The 14,075-nt window shown below is 37.7% G+C and overlaps 1 protein-coding gene across 1 annotated transcript in view; it reads left to right on the top strand.

Moving 5' to 3' along the window:
- The first annotated feature begins 3,407 nt into the window (after positions 1-3,407).
- LOC109449946 (cytochrome P450 1A1-like) overlaps positions 3,408-14,075 on the top strand; it is a 37,055-nt gene continuing 26,387 nt past the window's right edge. Inside the window, 7 exon segments of the mRNA XM_088793578.1 lie at positions 3,408-3,551; positions 6,788-7,100; positions 7,102-7,624; positions 8,777-8,900; positions 12,843-12,932; positions 13,016-13,057; positions 13,060-13,135. Of these exon segments, the coding sequence (XP_088649704.1) occupies positions 6,805-7,100; positions 7,102-7,624; positions 8,777-8,900; positions 12,843-12,932; positions 13,016-13,057; positions 13,060-13,135 (1,151 nt within the window). The 5' untranslated portion in view covers positions 3,408-3,551; positions 6,788-6,804.

Genomic DNA, 14,075 nt, shown 5'->3' with positions numbered 1-14,075 from the left:
GACCTTGGCTTTCTCCCCTATTGGGTGAGACAATTCTGAAGTGCATGTTCTAGTTCTAGGCCTGTGCTGTTCAATATAGAAGCCACTAGTCACAGGTGGCTTCTGAGCACTTGAAATGTGACAGGTCTGCCTTAAGTGTAAAATACACATCAGATTTGTAATACTTAGCACAATAAAATAGAATGTAAAAAATCTCAATCATTGTTTTAATATTAATTACATGTTTAAATGATGTTTTTTGCTATATTAAATAAAATTTGTTTTACCAGTTTCGCTTTAATTTTTCAATGTGGCTACCATGAAATTTTAAATTGCATATGTGGCTTGCACTACATTTCTGTTGGTTAAGACTGTTCTGGACTCTCAGTAAAGTCCATGTATTTTACTTTTAACAATATAATTGTCTAGGAAAAATAAATTTGGATGAAAATAAAATCGAGTACTAAAAAGATAATACTGTAATAACTATGTGTGGTGTCAGGTAGTTATTACAGTATTATTGACTATATTCCTTATGCTATACCCTACATCCCCATGACTACTGTGTAACAACCAATCTGTACTTCTTACTCACTTCCATTTTTTCACCCACCCCCTCCACCCCTTTCTCATCTGGCAGCCATCAAAATGTTCTCTGTATCTATAAGTTTGTTCTGTTTTGTTTGTTTATTTTTTTTAATTCCACATATGAGCTAAATCACATTGCATCTGTCTTTCTCTGTCTGACATACTCCGCTCAGAACAATGCCCTCCAAGTCTATCCATATTGCCACAGATGGCAAGAACCCATTCCCTTCCCTCGCTGAGCAATATTCCACTGTATGTATGTACTACCTACTCTTTATCCATTCATCCATCAATGGACACCCAGGCTGCCTCTACATCTTGGCCATTGTAAACAATTCTGCAATGAACATATGGATGCACACGTCCCCTCCAAGTAGCATTTTGGATTTCTTTGAATATACCTGTCGTGCGGGGCGGCCTGCGGGGTCTCTGCTCCCACTCCCCATACAAGAACGCAGGATATGGTGAGGCCAAAAAGGAACACCCACGGAGCCATAGGTAGGGGAGTCATACCACTACGGTCTCACTGGAGGCTGGGTTCACTGGACGTGCGACCTGCTGTCCGTTTTCTCTGCAACCGACTGACGACTCTCTTCCACTCTCCTCCGCTCTCCTCGGCTCTCCTTCGCAGCCGCAGCAGTTATATTAGTGGCCAATGGCCCAATGGCTACAGCTGACGGTCAATCAGCCACAGCTGATGGCCATCTACTACCCGAGCCAGCACCCCTCCACGTGAGGCCGAGAGCCTGTAAACTACTTTCTGGGGCCCTGCCCCCACAATACCCAAGAAGTGGAATTACCAGATTCTTTATTGTTTCTTGTTATACCCTTTGTTTTAAAGTCTACTTTGTGTACGTATTGTTACTTCAGCTCTTTTGTTTGTTTCCATTTTCATGAAATATGTTTTTTTCATCCCTTTACTTTCAGTCTGTGTGTGTCTTTTGATCTGAAGTGAGTCTCTTGTAGGCTCCCCCTTCCTCCTTCTCCCCTGCACAGCAGCCGATAAGCTGTGGACATGGCTAAACCCCACAGCCAGTCAGCCTGAGGGTTAGTCCCACCCACTGATGTGCCAACAGCAATCAAGGCTCAACTATAAGAGGAGGGCACATGCAACTCACACAAGGGACACTTCTGGAGCACCCAGCACAGGTGACCAGGTTGTACAAGGTCAGACGGTTGCTAGAATTATCATGGTGATCACTTTTTAGGTATATAAATGTTGAACAACTATGGTGTGTACCTGAAACTGATATAATGTTGTATATGTTAGCTATATTTTTAAATACAAACTTAAAAAAATAATAAAGACACCCAGAGGAAAGACTAGGAGAAGAGAAAAAGGCCACATGAAGACTGAGACAGAGATTAGCATTATGTAGCTACAAGCCAAGAAACGCTTGGCGCTAGCAGAAGCTGGAAAAGGCAAGGTAAAATTCTCCTTACAGACTTTAGAAGGAGCAGGGCCCTGCTAACGCCTTGATTTCAGACTTCTGGCCTCCAGATTGTGAGTTAATATATTTTTGTTGTTGTAACCCACCAAGTTTGTGGTAATTTGTTAGAGCATCCCTGGGAAACTAATACATCATCCTTGGCCATTAAGTGCAAGGCGGTTCTCATTATCTTCTACCAAAGCTTTCACATAACACATTGTCAAGCAATTATTATCAACTATCTGTAATACGGGCACTTGCCCAAATAATTTTCTATGGCTGCATAGTGTCTATACATTAATCCAATATGGGGTTAGTTATATTAGAGAAGGTGATACTTCATGGAAAACAAAAAAAAATTAGGAATAATTTTTTTTCAGTAGCTAAGTATGACATGATTAAATGCCGATTTGCATAACTTCTGCCAGTGAGTCAAAAAAATCCCTATGGTTTGTAGGCCTTTGTCAGATTTTTTTAACTTTGAGAGTTTAGATATTCAGAACTCCAAGATATTTTGTGAATATGACACTGTAGCTCAGGGCCTGAAGTTTCATCCTTAAGGGGATATATTAGACTTAGACTTCACTTTGCTTTCTTCCCTATGTGAGAACGTTCTGGCTACCAATTATTGTTTTTGGACATTCTCCATAAAAGCCGAACTTGAAATCGCAAATAATTACGAGGCCAAAAACTCCAAAGGTTTCTTTAGAAAACTTTATTACGTAATAAGTTGCAGACACCTTGACAGGAAGATGTCCCCAAACCACATATCATTTACCTAGTAACAGGTAACACAACTAGCCTTTAGGTAGAAAAAGTGCTTTGATGCAGGTAGAATATATTCTCAAACCAAAGCTAGATCAGGCTTAGAGGTTAACTGTTCTAGTTGTGGAAATGAAATCTATCTGGTTGGTAAAGACTCCCAATGAATCTACCAAATGCACCTGAGAAAGGGAACTTGTTTCCTGGATTCTTTTATTTCATCGATCTCCCCCTGCCCCATTCCTTGCCTAGAGTGCCCTGCACATTTTCCTGGTTTCCTGAAACTCGTCACATAGCAATGCCTCTGTACCATCCTCTTTTCCCCCTCTGCTCCTTGCTACATATCTTTTGAGCTACTTCTGCTTGTCGCCAACAATTTAAAAATGATTAGTCTTTCCATCCTCTCTCCTACCCTGCTCTTTTCCAAGATCAATTTCCATCCTATCTTCTTTTTCAGAACCTCTTGCTCCAGGTGTGTCCCTCTCCCTCTATTCACACTAGAATTTCCCAGCTTCCTAGGCCCAATTCTAGCTGCAGAGGCCTCTGTGTCACTCCCTTCAGCTGTCAAATCCCTAACCCAGTTCCAGACTCCTCCCCCCATGGGTCCAGGCTCCACCCCTCCCTGTCTTTTCCCAGAATGTTCTCGCCCAGCATTTCTTGGGAGCCTGCTGCTGCTGCTGTGACGGGACTATTCTGTTTCCTAGGATATCTCTAGCTTTCCCCCAAACCTTCTCTGTCTTAAGAGCCTTCCACCAGATTTCTCATACTGACCGGCAAGATTTCTGAGCACAGGTGAGTCTTGCAAGCTTCCTTGTAATTTGGCTAAATTGATTTGTTGATCTCATAGCAGGTTGTTTCTACCCCCAAAAGGTCCTCAACTTGGAATACCTCTTTGTCATCTTGAGAAGCTTTTTAAAATGCACCCAACCCTGGAGGTTTGGATTTAATTGGTCTGTGTAGGATGTGGACATTGGAATGGTTTAACAGCTTCTAAGGGAGGTCTAATGTGTATGTCCAGGTTTGAGAATCGATATAAAATCCTTCAACCTACATATGCTCTTCTTACATGGCTCTTCTCTAAAGGGGTTAGAGTTCCCCTTGAATTTTGACCATGTAGCAGCCCACCCTGAAAGAGTCTTACACCCTCTGTCCTCAGCTCTAGTTCACCACCAAAACAACAGGAACAGAATGTTCACTCAGAGCTTTCCAAGAAAGTTGCTAGGAAATTTGGCGGTACGTCTGGTTCTGGTAAGCTGCCAAAGACAATTTAATGAAGCTAGAAGGGCTCAGGTTGAAAAAAAATCCAGGGTGATCATACAGTTACTTATATTTGATGCTGAAATGTTAACTGCTCTGGCAAAATAAGATGCCTAGGCAATTAACCCTCTACATCAGGGGTGTCCAAACTTTTTTCAACGTTTTTTACCAAGGGCCATATGCGGTAAAATACACAAACAGCCGGGCCACTCACTTGAGGTGAAGTATGTATTGCCTCACCTGGTTTATTTAAGTAAACTAAATATATTTTTGGAATTTACTGCGGGCCAATTAACAATGAATCATGGGCCGCAGTTGGCCCGCGGGCCGCAGTTTGGACAGCCCTGCTCTACATCATACTTGGCTTCTGCTGTTTTCCCATCTAGCTTTGATTACTGAAGACTATAGCTGGCCTGCGAAGTCTTCTAGTCTGAAGTGTCATTGTACAGATGAGGAAACTGAGGCCAAGGGAGGAGATGTGATTTAATAGAAGTTCCACAGTTAAATAGGGGAGGAGGGAGGTGGGAAACCTGGTCACCCTTATGAGAGTGCGAAGTTCTTCCAAACACACCCACTTCTCATCTATTTAGTAGTCTGCTTTGGAAATGCCACTGATTAATTATCAGTGTGCAAACTGACAGTTAGGTGAATGCCCAAGAGAGATTGAATTTTATTAAAAAGCAAGTGCTGCAGGTAAGTAATTTGTGATTCGTTATAAAGCTAAAAAAACATGGGAAATAAATGGGGGAAATAACTTTATCTCTCTATCTATCATCCTCTGTAACAGGATGATACAGAGGTGAGTTTTGAAAGACAGTGTCGATTTTGTGTTTAGTTCTGGATCTGGCATATGGTAAGTATGCAATAAATGGTCATAGTTATTATCAATCAGAGAAGTTTTGCAAAATCAGCATGATGCAAAGCAGATACACCATGAAGTCCCCACTGTTTCCTTTCTGAACAGAGAGAAAATGAAGTTTTGCAAATTGTGGCTATTGCATTGATTAGGGACTCAGTTTTTCTTTTTAATTTAAATGCAGTCATGTTCTTTCTTTCCATAAAAAGAAGGGGATCTCTCACTTTTAACTCCACAGTTCATTCCTTAGTAACCAGTGCCAACCAAGTTGGTATAGTTAGCCACATTTTATCTGTGATCTTGGAAAAGTGAAACAATCAGGTAAGGAAGGTGACAAGGGTTTGCGTGCATATTCATTTAAAAAATCTAGAAGAAATCAAGTATTGATCTACTCAAAAATCAAAGAGAACTAGACAGTTACACTGACTAATGAATATGTTGCCCACAAATGTTATTTGTCTCAATCAGTAATTTGAGAAATGTGAACAGTTTAATTGTGTTTTCTTTTAAGGGAGAAAAAGTTTTGTATTCCCTCTATTGTTACCGTGAAAATGCAATAGCTGGCAAAAATATTCTACATGTGTAGGAAACTTTTGGGGGAGGGGTGTTTAGGGCATTCTTTGTTGCAAGTAATAGAAACCAATTCTAGCAAGTTTAGCAAGAAAGAATTCAATCCAAGGACAAGATATCCTGAGTCTAAAAGCAGTGAATGCAAGGTCATAAGGCTTCTCCCTGTCGTTTATTTTATTTTTTCTATTTCATTTATTTTTGAGACCTGCTTTCACAGTTTCTCAGGTCTTCCTGGTGGGTTGAAAGGTCTGCAAATCATATCTTCAGAGTTAGATTTTATGAATGTAGCTGTCCAAAGAAAGGCCAGTCTGTCACAGTCCCAGTTCTATCTTCCTCAGGAAGGCTCCTCTTGGGTCAGTGGCCCATCCTTGAATCGATCACCTGTGACTACGTGGTCAGGTTACAGAGCAGAAGGACACCTTCAGAAAGTCATCCTCCCAAGCAGGCTAGCAAGTCCAAGGACAGGCTCGGCAGACCTCCAATTAGATAACCACTAACTGGCTTGTAATTCACCAGGTATTTTTAAATAATGATTTAACTTGATCCTCAAACAATGACAGAACACTCGGTACTCAATTCTTTATATAGCATTTTCCACTTTGTAATCTTATTTCTGTTTCTCTAGTCTCCTCATTAGTCTGTGAAATTCTGTTTTGCATTTCCAATGCCTGACATTGGCGGCGGGGGTGGGGTGTCAATAAGTACCGTGTTTCCCCAAAAATAAAACCTAGCCGGACAACCAGCTTTAATGCGTCTTTTGGACAAAAAATCAATATAAGACCCGGTATTATATTATATTATGTTAGATAAGGCCCGGTCTTGTATTATAATAAAATAAGACTGGGTCTTATATTAATTTTTGCTCCAAAAGAAGCATTAGAGCTGATTATCCAGCTAGGTCTTATTTTGGGGGAAACACGGCATTTGTTGAAAAAAAATGTATGACTAATTCTGTCAGGTAGAATACTTAGATGAGAAAACTGGGATACACTTAGATTAAATGACAAGATGAAGATCCCCTCAGCCAATAAGTATGAAATCAGCTTCTATAGCCTCAGTCCCTTTCCCAACCACAAGACTGCTTTTTACTTCAAGTTGTCTATCATGTGAATGTTAGACAGGAAAGGATTTGGTCTAGTGGTTAGAATTGTAAAGAGAATAGAATTGGAGTACAGATGCAATGCGTTTACAAGAATTTGATTTTGCCCTTTGGGTGCGTCAGGTAAGAACAGCTTTCTACTACCTACAGAGAGTCTGTACTTTTCTTCTAAATGTTTAAAGGTAGAAAGACTACTTAGGCTATTCTTAGAATGACAAAATTAAGGTTTACATTTTTCTATTGTAGGTACTTTACTCCTGAAAATGACATTCTACATGGCAGTCACTCCTGGAGAGGTGACCACTTCTCTCGTAATTTTGGTGATAGTTTTTGTTTTTGTGAGAGCACTCAAAAGCAAGGGGAGAAAACATGTGTCTCTCCCTGGCCCATGGTCTTTCCCCATCACAGTAAATCTTCTTCAGCTCGGAAATCAACCTTACCTTACCTTCATGGAGATGAGGAAGAAATATGGAGATGTCTTCCTCATCAAACTTGGCATGGTGCCTGTCATGGTGGTGAATGGGATGGAAATGGTGAAACAAGTACTGCTCAAGGATGGAGCATTTTGCAGGCAGACCTAACATGCATGCGTTTTCTTTCCTGGCAGAAGGAAAGAGTTTTTCATTTTCAGTCAATTATGGAGAGAGTTGGAAGATGCATAAGAAAATTGCCTCTAATGCTTTACGAACTTTTACTAAAGCAAAAGCAAAATCCTCCACCTGCTCGTGCTTACTGGAGGAACATGTCCTGGAGGAAGTTTCTGAGCTAATAAAAGTCTTTACAGACTTGACTTCCAAGAACGGCAGCTTTGAGCCCAGAAGTGCTGTCACATGTGCAGTGGCCAATGTTTCCTGTACCCTTTGCTTTGGCAAGAGATATGACCACAGTGACGAGGAGTTTCTTAAGATAGTTAAAACAAACGATGACTTACTCAAGGCAACCAATGTAGCTAATCCTGCTGACTTCATCCCATGTTTCCGCCACCTTCCCCTGAAGATTATAAATGCTCCTCGGGTGTTTTATCAGGCCCTGAATCAGTTTATTGCACTACATGTACAAGATCATCTTATTACATATGATAAGGTAAGGATTTAAATTCATGCCAGGACAAGGGATTTGGTGAGAAGCAAAAGATAACGGTGAGATGCAATGAGTACCCAGGACGTTGTGTGGATTCTTCCGTGGTTCTTTTCACTATAATTTTGCCATAAAGACCCTTTCCCACACTATTAGTAAACTGTGAGTTCCAGTCAGTGAAATTATAGAGCAGTACTGCTTAGTTCTCATGTAGGGGCCCTAAGAATTCTGAATGCAATCTCAGAAATGTCCCCAGTGTGGATAAGGCCCCTACTTGAATTATAAATCTGTAATTGGCTGATAAATGATGACCAACATGTAGGTGACTTCCCTGAAGAAATGAACCAATGATTTGTTCTCTCCCATTTTATATCTGAAACTGCAAAGTATCAGCATATTTTTATTAAGAAAATGTTTTGAATAATTATAAAGAATATTCAATAGGAAGCTTCTAAGTTACCCTTTTCCTACTTCAGTTCCTTTACTATACAGAAATGAACTTTGAGATCATAACACCTGTAGAATATATGTACCAGAAAGAATTGTAGCTCTCGAGGGTTGATTTGCTGAGATGATGGCATCAAGAAAAATAAATAAATAAAACATGAAAAGGTGGATAATTGAGCAAATGAAGAGGTATACGGAGTTAAGTCCCCTCCAATGGAAAACAAAAAAGGCAATAAACAATCTGTTTCATTGTACCAATTGTGAATTCTAGATCAGACACAGTAAGTAAAATAATTTGTAAAATTTTCTTCTTACTTCCTAACCTACTCCAGCCTCATCTCTTTCTGCATGGGGATTACAGTAAAATCCTGAAAATAGGTTTGGAAACCTATTATAGTCATTGTCCAACAACTTCACTATAATAAGTGAATATCTAATTTTTTAAGTGCGCTTCCAAACATATGTATTTTTTTTAATTAATGGAAAGAAACGTTAAGGAGAAAATTCAGTAACCTGGTTTTTTATTCTACACTTTTTAAGATTGAGCATTACCATTGACAAGCAAAATTGGTTGCAAGGTTTAAAATTATCTATATTCTTTATATTCCCAAGCAAATTGAGTTTGTTTCATGTTACACGCTGCATGAGATTAATATGTGATGTGAAATGTAGGTCAGGATCAATAATCAGTACTAAGCTTTGTCTCCTCAGGATCATACATGAGACATTACTGATGCTCTGATTCACACATGCCATAGTAAACATGCAGCTACCAAAACAGCCACCTTAAATGACGATGAAATCATAGGCTCTGTGAATGACCTCTTTGCAGCAGGTATGTGAGAGTATTTGTCAATGCATAAGGCAAATAAAGATTAACTACAATTTTTGTTTTCTACTGTTTACGCTTTGGGGTATTTCCTTCTTTTAGTATCGGTCAGTTAGTGTAATTGACCTCACTCTGTATAAACAATTTGACACTCTGCCTTCTTCCCATGTCATTCAGAAAACTTTATTTTCATCCCAGGAGTAGAGAATTGAGTTAATCAAGGTCCCCAGTTCATGATTAACATCATTATTCATGCAGTGCCTGGCCTTGTTGCTTACTTCTTATCCCTGCATCCCACACCCAGGCCCTTTCCCAACCCACTGACATTTATTTTTAATTTATTTAAAGTGTTTTTGTTTTGTTTTGTTTTGTTTTATGTATTCTTATAAAACAGGCATTATCTCATCATGTATTACCATGTATTCTATATCATCATGATTTTTAATTTATGTAAATACCATTGTTATTTACATCTCAATCTACTTCTAACTTTTTCTTTGAAGCCTTGTATTTTTAAGATTCAATCATGTTTGCCAGGTGTATTTCTAATTTGCTGCTTCAGTCAGTTGCATAATACTCCCTGGATACATCCCTCACATTTACCCATCTGCTATCTCTGGGGTGGACACCAAGTCGTTGTCCTTCAATCTTGTTGCGGAGGGTGCAGCTCAGCTCCAAATCCAGTTACCGTTTTCAATCTTAGTTGCAGGGGGCACAGTCCACCATCCCATGTGGGTATTGAACTGACTACCTTGTTGTTGAGAGCTCGTGCTCTAACCAACTGAGACATCTGGCAGCTCAGCGGCAGCTGTTGCCTTCAACCTAGTTGTGGAGGGCGGAGCTCACTGGCCCATGTGGGAAACGAACCAGCAACCCTGTTGTTCAGAGCTCGCTCTTTAACCAACTGAGCCATCTGGCCATCCCTATGAGGATATTTTTTTAAAAGCCTGAACACCACTGAGTATTGAAGACTGGGTGTGCGCGTGTGATTAACATGTCAAGTGGACATTTTTTCATCTTGATTTGATGAGATAATATATTTCAGAAATATGTAATACTGTCAAGATACTGAAAAATCAGCAAATATAAAATTATGGCAAATTAAAAATATGACTAGGATATAGATTTGCACCACCAGATGTACATAACACAGTTAAAAATCATTTGGAATAATGTATGCAAAACAAAGAGCATTCTGTATAATGCACTTATTCATTCAACAAACATCTGTTTGTATTTTGAATTCAAACAAGAATAATAAAGAAAATTAATAAAACTTCCATACATGTCTGTTACCTCTCTAGTGATATAGAGAATAGAATATTTTATTAGAAGAAAACAATGAACTCCACATATTTTAGTGGATAAAATTTGCAAACACACTGTTTCATCAGATCTACCATATTATTAACATTTATATTTCTGTATTTGACTTTTCAAATTGATCACAGACATAATTTGATTTTTCCTTTGGATATGGTCAGGCTCTCCCAAAATCATTTATTATGAACTCAATTTTAAGCCTTGACATAAAAGCAAAATTTATGAAAATCAAAATATGAATCCTGTTATTTATCTAGATAGTCCCATATTTTGGATATAATGTCTATGGCTCCACAGTGTCCAAAATCAGTGTTTTCCATGCAGTATTCACAGCTTGCTCTTTTCTCTTTTGCTGGAGAATAGGGTCAATATATTCTGAGTAGAAGCCTAAATTTTCACACGATATTGTATTCTACTATGGTCAGCAGTTTCATTCGGACAACTTACTTTTAGGGTAATTCTTGCAGTATAAAGTCAATATAGAAATTTTGTGACTTTGGAACTGTAGAAGCCACTGGCTTATTATAAGAGATTGACCTGTTCAAAAGATATGAAAATTAGATCTTGAGAAGAGATGTTTGGAAAGGAGTTTCCTCTGCTCTACAGGTATACCTGGGTGTATTCCTTGGGCATGTTATGTTATGTTATTCCTCGGGCAAGTTGTTTAGAGAACAAACAGATGGCTAAGTTCCAATGCTCTGGAGTCACAGACTTAAATTCGGTACTAGCTTTGTCTCTTGTGTGGTCCTTGTAAAATATTTAACCATCTCTTTGCTCCAAGTTTCTCATCTCTAAAGTGAGACTAACTGCAGCCCCAATCTCAATGACAATGCAATCAAGTGATCAGTGTTAGCTCTTCTCATCATTGTTGATGCCATCATCATGAAAACCTTGGAAAAAAGATACATGGATTTAAAAACTCATCGTTGCTACCAGATTTTTATAAGCTTTAGTAGAAAACACCAATAACATTATTAATTTTGGCATTTGGTCATCATAGAGGTTAATTTACAATTACAACACCTTATAAAAGTTTTTTAATGTGGCATTTCGGAGTGGTAGGTCTTTAAGAACCGATCACATTCTTTGATGTAGTGTTAAAGTTACCCTTGTGAAGAAGATGACTGTGACATAGAGTTTCTTGCTTTTATTTTCAATAATGAAAAACAGTTAGCCAGTGTATAATCTCAAAAGTTCAGATACCCTGTTCAAAGGATGAATTTTAAATCATAGCAACTACACTAAAAATTAGTATTTTTTAAAAAATTGAATATATTCAATCTTCTATTATGTGCTCATACAAACTTATGACTTTTGGATCTAGATACATCCAAGTTTAAGTCCAGACTCTGGCTTCTGCTGATTTGAGTCACTTTGAACAACGCCCATCCATTACGTTCTTGAGGCACAGTTTTCTCTTCAGTAAAATGAGCATAATTACATATACCACATGTAATATAGGTATAGCTATATTAGGTCAGTGCAAAAGTAATCGCAGTTTTTGCAATTATTTTTAACCTTTTAAACCACAATTACTTTTGCACCAACCTAATAGATATATAGCCTGAAACAGAGTAAGCACTCTATAGCTACTTATGATTATAATTACTGTTACTACATAGATCATAGCCATCATTATTTTATAACAATTGTGTTTATTTTCTAGTGAAATATTTCCATTGTTTTCATTTGTCATGAATAACACCTATATATATATTTAATGTTTTATGTTTTTATTGTGGTTGCAAACACATAACATTAAATTTACTACCTTAAATTTTTTTAACTATACAGTTCAGTACTATTATGTATATTCACATTGTTGTACAATAGATCTCTAGTCCTTTTTCACCTTGCAAAACTGAATTATATGCCCATTAAACACCAATTCTCTCCCCCTTCCCCCAAGTTCTTTGCAACTACCATTCTACTCTGTTTCTATGATTTTTGACTACTTTACATACCAGATATAAGTGGAATTATACAATATTTTTCCTTTTGTGACTGATTTGTTTCATTTAGCCTAATGTCTTCGAGGTTCATCCATTGTAGCAAGTGAAAGGATCTTCTTTATTAAGGCTGCATAATATTCCATTGCATGCATATACCACATCTTATTTATCCATTCATCCATCAGTGGACATGTGGATTGTTTCCACCTCTTAGCTATTGTGAATAATGCTTCAATGAACATGGTGTGTGAATAGCTCTTTGAGATCCTGCTTTTAATTATTTTGGATATGCTATACCCAGAAGTAGAATTTCTGGATCATATGATTATTCTTTTTAAAGGTTTTTGAGGAACCTCTATAATGTTTTGCATAGTGACTGCACTATTTTACCTTCCAACAAGTAGTGCATAAGGATTCCAATTTCTCTACATTCTCACCAACACTTACTGTTTCTGTTGTCTTGATAGTGACTATCCTAATGGGTGGGAGGTTAAGCCTACATTCTGAAGAAAACTTTAACGTATAGTAATTATTTTATTCTGATTTGATTAATGTGTGGTTACATTTGGATTCTTTTCCCTGGATTCTTAGTAGTCAAATATGAAGTAAATTGAGGATACCAATTTTGCTAATATTTTTTTCCATGACACTTTATCTTGTATTTATTTTTCAGGGATTGAAACTGTATCAACATGTCTGTACTGGGCCTTTCTTTATTTGATACAGTATCCAGAAATTCAAGCCAAAATTCAAGAAGAAATTGGTAACATGCTTTCAGATGAAAAACATAATTCTTATAATTGTCATTTTTTAAAATAAATTTAAAAAAAAACTTTCTTGTTTCAGATGGAAATATTGGGCTGAAATCACCCAGATTGGAAGACAGAAAATTTTACCCTACACAGAAGCTTTCATAAATGAAATATTCAGACATGCTTCCTTTCTTCCTTTTACTATTCCACATTGGTAAGCATATGATTCTCCTTTGACACAGCAACAAATGAGGAATATAAGCCATTAGAATACTTTCAGTCCTTTAATATCTATATTATGTTATTACTATTATTTTACTGTTCTTTTTAATCTTGTTTCATTTTATTTTGAAATCCTGTAATCAAATTTTTACATGGAGCAAAGGCACATTTTGTGAATATTTTTCATAACTAAACTATAATGCCATTTTATGTGTACTAATTAAGGGGAAAGAAGGATATGGAAACTCCAAACAATGGATCATACAATCCTAAGTGTCATACAAACTTACTTCCTGCTAAGAGTAGTCTTAGCCACCTGCTAACGTGTTGTCACCTTCAGTAGCTTAGAATTTTGCTGGGCAATGGACTAAAGCAGTCAGTGTTACCACAAATAGATTAAATAGAGTATCCATTTGTAGATATTTGAGAGTTTACTGAACCTTATACCAGACTGTCCAGCTCACAGATGCATACCAGTATACATTAAGTGGATACACTTTATTAAATATGAATATAGACCACCAAAGTTCTGCTAGTTTGAACTGTTTCCATTCCACACAATTAAAATAAAAACTTAAATTCTCAGTGCTTTTTCTCTTCCATCTGTAAATAGTGAAAGAGTGGGAATGTCTCTCACCTGAAGAAGCTGACGTAATTATGGTTATGGCACAGCAGTATGGAGTGCCCTCAGCTGCAGTGTCCTAAAGGGCCAGACCATTAGCTGAGGAGAGTCAAGCAAGGCCAGACAGTGAACACCACAATTCCCTGTGTTTTGTCTCTGTACTTTGCTTTCCATATTCATACACAATGCTGTTTATTCACAGTGATCCATTTTCTGCAGATCTTCTTTCTGGATGAAGTAAATTTCATCTTTAACTTAGGTTTCAAAATCATGTCTTATTTTTAAAGAAGCAATTCTTCTGTCCCAGTGA

Source organism: Rhinolophus sinicus, chromosome 16 (genome assembly GCF_057876585.1).
Source record: "Rhinolophus sinicus isolate RSI-liver-muscle chromosome 16, RSI-T2T, whole genome shotgun sequence".
In the NCBI taxonomy this organism is placed as follows: domain Eukaryota; kingdom Metazoa; phylum Chordata; class Mammalia; order Chiroptera; family Rhinolophidae; genus Rhinolophus; species Rhinolophus sinicus.
This window is presented reverse-complemented; position numbering and strand designations above follow the sequence as displayed.